General features: G+C 43.3%; 1 protein-coding gene across 1 annotated transcript in view; it reads right to left on the minus strand.

Moving 5' to 3' along the window:
- The window catches only part of LOC115139912 (breakpoint cluster region protein-like), a 48058-nt gene extending 42057 nt beyond the window's left edge, over positions 1–6001 (minus strand). The window contains 2 exon segments of the mRNA XM_029677781.2: positions 4084–4707; positions 4710–6001. Coding sequence (XP_029533641.2) covers positions 4084–4707; positions 4710–5424 — 1339 coding nt within the window. The 5' untranslated portion in view covers positions 5425–6001.
- Positions 6002–6535: the final 534 nt, after the last annotated feature.

Consider the following 6535-nt stretch of genomic DNA (forward strand, 5'->3'; position numbering starts at 1 on the left):
TTGCATGATTGTAGTGGGTTTACTAACGTGTTAGTTCTAGTAGCTATGTTGACTATGAGGTGACAACAACAAGCTGTGTGCAGCGGTTAGGAGTCATGATATTAAGGTTTGTCTTTTTGTCTTTTAAAGTTTTTTTCACCTGGTCACAGACAGTGGATGTGTTATACACTGAAGTCTACAAGTGAAGAGAAAAAGTGAGAGGAGGAGAGCGTGTAGTAGAGGTCGACCGATTATGATTTTTCAACGCCGATACCGATTATTGGAGGACCAAAAAAGCCGATACCAATTAATCGGCCGAAAAAGAAAAAAAAATTGTATTTGTAATAATTACAACAATACTGAATTAACACTTATTTTAAGTTAATATAATACATCAATAAAATAAGTTTAGCCGCAAGTAGATAATGAAACATGTTCAATTTGGTTTAAATAATGCAAAAACAAAGTGTTGGAGAATAACGTAAAAGTGCCATATGTGCTATGTAAGAAAGCTAACATTTCAGTTCCTTGCTCAGAACATGAGCACATATGAAAGCTGGTGGTTCCTTTTAACAGGAGTCTTCAATATTCCCAGGTAAGAAGTTTAGGTTGTAGTTATTATAGGACTATTTCCCTCTATACAATTTGTATTTCATTAACCTTAGACTATTGGATGTTCTTATAGGCACTTTAATATTGCCAGTGTAACAGTATAGCTTCCGTCCCTCTCCTCGCTCCTCCCTGGGCTCGAACCAGCAACACAACGACAACAGCCACCACATCGAAGCAGCGTTACCCATGCAGAGCAAGGGAAACAACCACCTCAAGGCTCAGAGCGAGTGAAGTTTGAAACGCTATTAGCGCGTGCTAACTAGCCAACCATTTCACTTCCGTGTCACACCAGCCTCATCTCGGGAGTTGATAGGTTTGAAGTCATAAACAGCGCAATGCTTGAAGCACAAAGAAGAGCTACTGGCAAAACGCACGAAAGTGCTGTTTGAATGAATGTTTACGCGCCTGCTTCTGCCTACCACTGCTCAGTCAGATACTTAAGATACTTGTATGCTCAGTCAGATTATATGCAACACAGGACACGCTAGATAATATCTAGTAATATCATCAACCATGTGTAGTTAACTAGTGATTATGATTGTTTTTTATAAGTTAAGTTTAATGCTAGCTAGCAACTTACCTTGGCTTACTGCATTTGCGTAACAGGCAGTCTCCTTGTGGAGTGCAACGAGAGAGAGGCAGGTCGTTATTGCGTTGGACTAGTTAACTGTAAGGTTGCAAATTTGAATCCCCCAAGCTGACAAGGTGAAAATCTGTCTTTCTGCCCCTGAACGAGGCTGTTAACCCACCGTTCCTAGGCCGTCATTGAAAATAAGAATGTGTTGTTAACTGACTTGCCTAGTTAAATAAAGATTAAATAAAGGTGTAAAAAATAAATACAATCGACAAATCGGCGCCCAAAAATACCAATTTCCGATTGTTATGAAAACTTGAAATCGGCCCTAATTAAATCGGCCATTCCGATTAAATCGGTCGACCACTAGCGTGTAGATAGTTGCAAGAAGGAATTATATATATGCAAGAAGCAAAGTGATCATGCTGTTTTTATATTGCTGCTATGAAAGTGAACTGTGTTTGTGTGTGATCAGGGGTGTGTTCATTCCACCCATTCTGATGAATTATTTTATTTTTATAGGGTTATAGTAACCTCGTGATGGGCACAGGAAAACGTGAGTATCATGTAGTAGCCTAAACCGATCAAGGTTACATTGAGCTGGGTGAATGGAATATGAATGACGGTCATCCAATATGCTCGAATAGTAATAAGGCAATGCTCATTCATTCATTTTTAAAAGCACCGCCCGCCACTGGCCAGCATACCTTGTAGAGTCCATGCCCCAACGAACTGAGGCTGTTCTGAGGGCAAAAAGAGGGGGGGTGCAACTCAATATTAGGATGGTGTCCGAATGTTTGGTATAGTCAGTGTATGTCTGTAAATTGTATATCCTCACTGTAAATCAGCTTTACGTTTACTGTATTTATATTATTTATGCTGGCTTTGTGTCTGCATATTGTCTTTGGCTGGCATCACCTATTCACAAAGTCAAATTCCAGGTATGTGCAAATGTACTTGGCAAATAAAGTCAATCTGATTCTTGTAAAGCTAAATAGTCACCAGAACACTTATGTAACTGGAGCACAGTGGCCCTTTATAACATTGACATTATAAGCTAGCTTTACTCAGCAGATTAAATGGATTTTACTGAATGTTGCAATGAGTTTTAAAACAAAAAGAAAAACAGATTTTCTCATATTTGCTCAAAATCACTGACCAAAATAGAGAATAGTGGATTGTCATGGTCGCCTCAAAACCACTGCTTACCACAGCACTGATCCAGCAATGTGCGCAATAGCCCTAATGTTCTTACGACATCAGAAAATAAATCCAGATTTCCATTAATCCACGAAGCCCGGTTTACATGAAGTGATCCTGCAGCAGGACCGTTACCTCAGCAACACGGCCATTTAGAGCACCACTCCAGGGCCAGGCTCAGCAGCATTGTTTCTGCTGAACATTTAACCAACAAGCTGCAGCAATCACAGTAAGCCAACTGTCCAGTTTACTAAGGCTTCAGTCTAAACATGTGTCTTTGTATCGGATAGCCCGTTTCCCCATTTTCTACAGGTCAAGCAGCATTGGTAAATGGGTGATATTGTGAAGAAACAATAATGTGGTGAGACAATGTAGAAAACAACCCATGATAGTGTTATTGTAATATCAAAAAGCTCAATATTTGACCACAAGTCAAAAGGAATCTGTATTTCTGTCAGAAGAGCCAAACACTGGCTTACTGTTCTCAGACAATTTGCTTGTTCATTGCATGTTTGGTTTAAAATGCTTTCCAGCCTAACACCTTACATAACAGCCTGTTCTCAACAATTGCTACTGAAAATCTGCTCCAAACAGCATGTATTTTTTTGTAATAACGTCAAACAATGTGTTCTGGCTCTTCTCATATGAATTAGCATAGCTTTTAGTTGTTGAGCCTAGCAACGAATGACCCTGCCTGATTCACTACAACAGACCAACCGTCTGTTAAGACTTCAGTGAAATCATGTAATATGTGGCATTGAGTCGCCTCACTTAGACATGTATTTCTTTAATTTAATCACCATCATAGACAAATCATACAGCCTCTCATGTATTAAAGCTTTCATAAATATTTTGCATGGGAACTCACTCTCTTCTCTGTCCTTGGCAGCACCTAGTAAGACCACCCCATCCCACTTAACATTGCTACATTGTTGCAGTGTCAATACATACTCTGCATGAGTGATTCTCCTATTGTGTTCACACATCACAACAGGAAACACTGAGGCCTGAGATTTTGATGGGAAGCCATGTGACACACTTTGAGCCCTTCGTCCTCTTTTTAGTGAGAGTTATCAGCCCTTTTCCTCCCCACCCCCAACAAAGAGCCTCCCTAAATTCATCACGCTACACAAGCCCCTTTAAGTTAATTACTTCTAGCCAAGGACAACAACGCTGATGTGTGCTGACACAAAAACACTCTGGGTGGACAGGGCCGAGTGACTGGGCAGCCTGAGGGCACGCACTGTCTCAATCAGGGCATGTCCACAAGAGCACTAGGCCACTCAATAGGAGAGCAGAAGGGGGGGGGGGGGCAGGCATGTTTACAAAGTGAAAAGAAAACAGTCGTACAATCTACAAAGAACCACACAAGCACTAGGGTGCTTTGCAATGGTTGGGCTGTGCTAATGGTTTAATGTATTCATATGGAAAACTTATTGGCAGATGCATGGTACACTAGATCTAAATAATTCCTTCCTTTCCTTCGACATGTTGCAGGTGGACATATACTGGAAGCACATCCACGCTTGAGGAGGGGTCTAGGTTAGGGCAAGTACAGGCACCTCTAATAAACATGAAACGGCAGTGGTTATTGAGCCCTAGGGTGCATTAACAATTCTCCTGCTTTTATACAGTGTCTCATCAAATGGAAATTAAAACAGAGGATAGAAAATATATTGATTACAAAAGGACAGAGACTATTGTCCTTGCAGACCTACCCAGATCTCCATGGAGACTGTTGTCATGCGAGGTCCTACTAGACGTAGTGGAGGTCCCATCGTCGGGCCAGATCTGACCTGTTTTACGGACACCCACGATGGAGGCCTCTGACACCAACACTTGCTGCTTTAGACGTTTCTGAGACAAAGGGGTGGGTGGGCTGCTGCTGTCAAAGGACTGCTGGGAAATCTGGGACGGAGAGCGGCTCTTCGGTCTGTACATATGATAGGTTGTGGGACTTGGGGACACGTGACTTGACTGGCCAGAGGAGAAGTCCTCCTCGCTGGACGTCAGGTTCTCATTGGAGCTGCAGTCTGGGGTGTAGCCGCCCCCAACATCGTCAAAACTCCCCGGTGAGTAGGAGCGCCTTGGCCAGGTGAGGTGGGAGTCCTCCTCCACACTGTGGTCCCTGATGTGGATGATCCTCCCCTCCCCCATCATCCCCCCGACATACACACTGGTGTAGGGCTGACAGTCTGCAGGTTGTCTCCCCCCATTGGAACGGCTCACACTGTCCTTGAAGAAATGTGGGTTCACCTCTGCTGCATCATCATACAGCCCATTGTAGCCACAGCCGCCCTCTGTGGATCTGCCTCGGAGGACAGATTTGCGGATCTCCCCGTCGCAGTGGATAGGTTCCCGGGCAGGGAGTGCAGGGACCTCTTCCGCTCCATTTGCATGGCCTGGCAGCCCAGGCTGCTGATCTTGTCTGAGACCTCCCTGTCATTGACCTTCACGAGGCCTCTCTCATGGTGGTACTCCATGTTCACGTAGAAGGGTCTCTCTGTCCCACCAACCCCTTTCCCATCTCCCGCCGTGTGAGAGTTGGCTCTCTTGATGTGCTCAAAGTTGGACCTCAGTGCTGCTACTGAGCCCATGCCTACCCTGTCCAGATGTGTGTCTGGAGGACCCGCTGTCGACCTGTGAGGGGAGAAGCCACCACTCTGTTTGGAGGGAGACACCCCATCCACCTCTCCCTCTGGATACTGTTTACACCCTGTGTCAACTGCCTCTCCTGGCTGCTCCTCCAATGAAGGCTCATCTAAGTGGGATCTCTGGGTGTCTGAAACACTGGATTGGTCTCCAATAGTCATTAGGGACATCCTCTTGATGCCCCATCTCTGTCCATCATATGCCTTCCTCTCCTTGGCCAGTAATGTCTGCAGGTAGATCATCCGAAAGCGCTCCTTGTTCACCTCCAACTCCAGTTGCCTGATAGATGCCTTGCATTTCTCCAGCTCCTGCTCAACATCCCCCAGTGATTTCAGCTCCATGTTTGGGGGATTTGACTCCGGGAACTGGGCTTTCCAAGCCTCCACAAAACCCACTGGTTCAACCATTTTTTTTTAAATAACTTAGTTCACTGAGAATAGAGTAGAAACTTCTACTAAAATGTCTACTCAACGATATGATTAGTTTCCAATCAAAATAATTTCTAAAGTATTACTTATAATGGCCATTGGAAGCTATTTCCACACTTCACTGACTGAATACAGTTTTCAGAAGACTCGTGCACATTTTTTTCTTATGGTTCTAACGTTAGTTATCAACATGATATCAGCTCGCACAGTAGAGAATGCCATGAGGACTGAGAATGACGACCCAGTTCAGATACCTGCAACAACAAAAACATAAAGAAAGTGTCCTTATCTTCTGTAAGTAATGTCAGTAGACAATGGTCCTTCATTCATCGTAAAAGCAGCAGCACTGTGCTATATCCAGTCCAATGATTTAGTGAAACACTTTTACATTTCCAGTGTAATTCCTGTTTTTCGTGTTAATTCGTTACTCCGCATCTAATTGAAAGTTAGTTCGAATGTTCTCTCGTTAACCTTAGATCCACCACACATGATATACACTTCGTTGGATCGCACGCTACACTTACTGTGTTTTGCTCATTTTATTTAGGTTGAGTTAGTGCTGAAAAGAGAGGGAGGGACTTTGATGTGATTGAGGGTCTGTCCAGTTTTAAAGACACAGGCACTTCGGCAAAACAAGAAATCCAAGCTGAAGAAAACCTGATAATGATATGGTCTATATTATGTAAGTAATAATGTAGACTAATCTATTGCCATTTTGTAAAATTAAAAACAGACATGTTTTATTACGGTATATATAACGTCTGAAATATCGATATTTGTCTCCATCTAATGGTAGAAAAGAGAAATCCAGACAGACAGAAACCTGTGTACAACTCTGCGTGTGCGCTGGTGTCAGAGTCTGCGCAGCTTGTCCCACTCTCTCTTCAGAGAGAAAGAGGCGAAGCGAGATTTTTAAATGTAACTAGACAAGTCAGTTAAGAACCAATTATTTTTTACAAAGAGGGCCTAGGAACAGTGGGTTAACTTTCCTTGTTCAGGTGCAGAACGACAGATTTTTACCTTGTCAGTTCGGGGATTCAATCTAGCAACCTTTCGGTTACTGGCCCAACGCGCTAACTAATAGGCTACC

This window comes from Oncorhynchus nerka, linkage group LG13 (genome assembly GCF_034236695.1).
Source record: "Oncorhynchus nerka isolate Pitt River linkage group LG13, Oner_Uvic_2.0, whole genome shotgun sequence".
NCBI classification, from domain to species: domain Eukaryota; kingdom Metazoa; phylum Chordata; class Actinopteri; order Salmoniformes; family Salmonidae; genus Oncorhynchus; species Oncorhynchus nerka.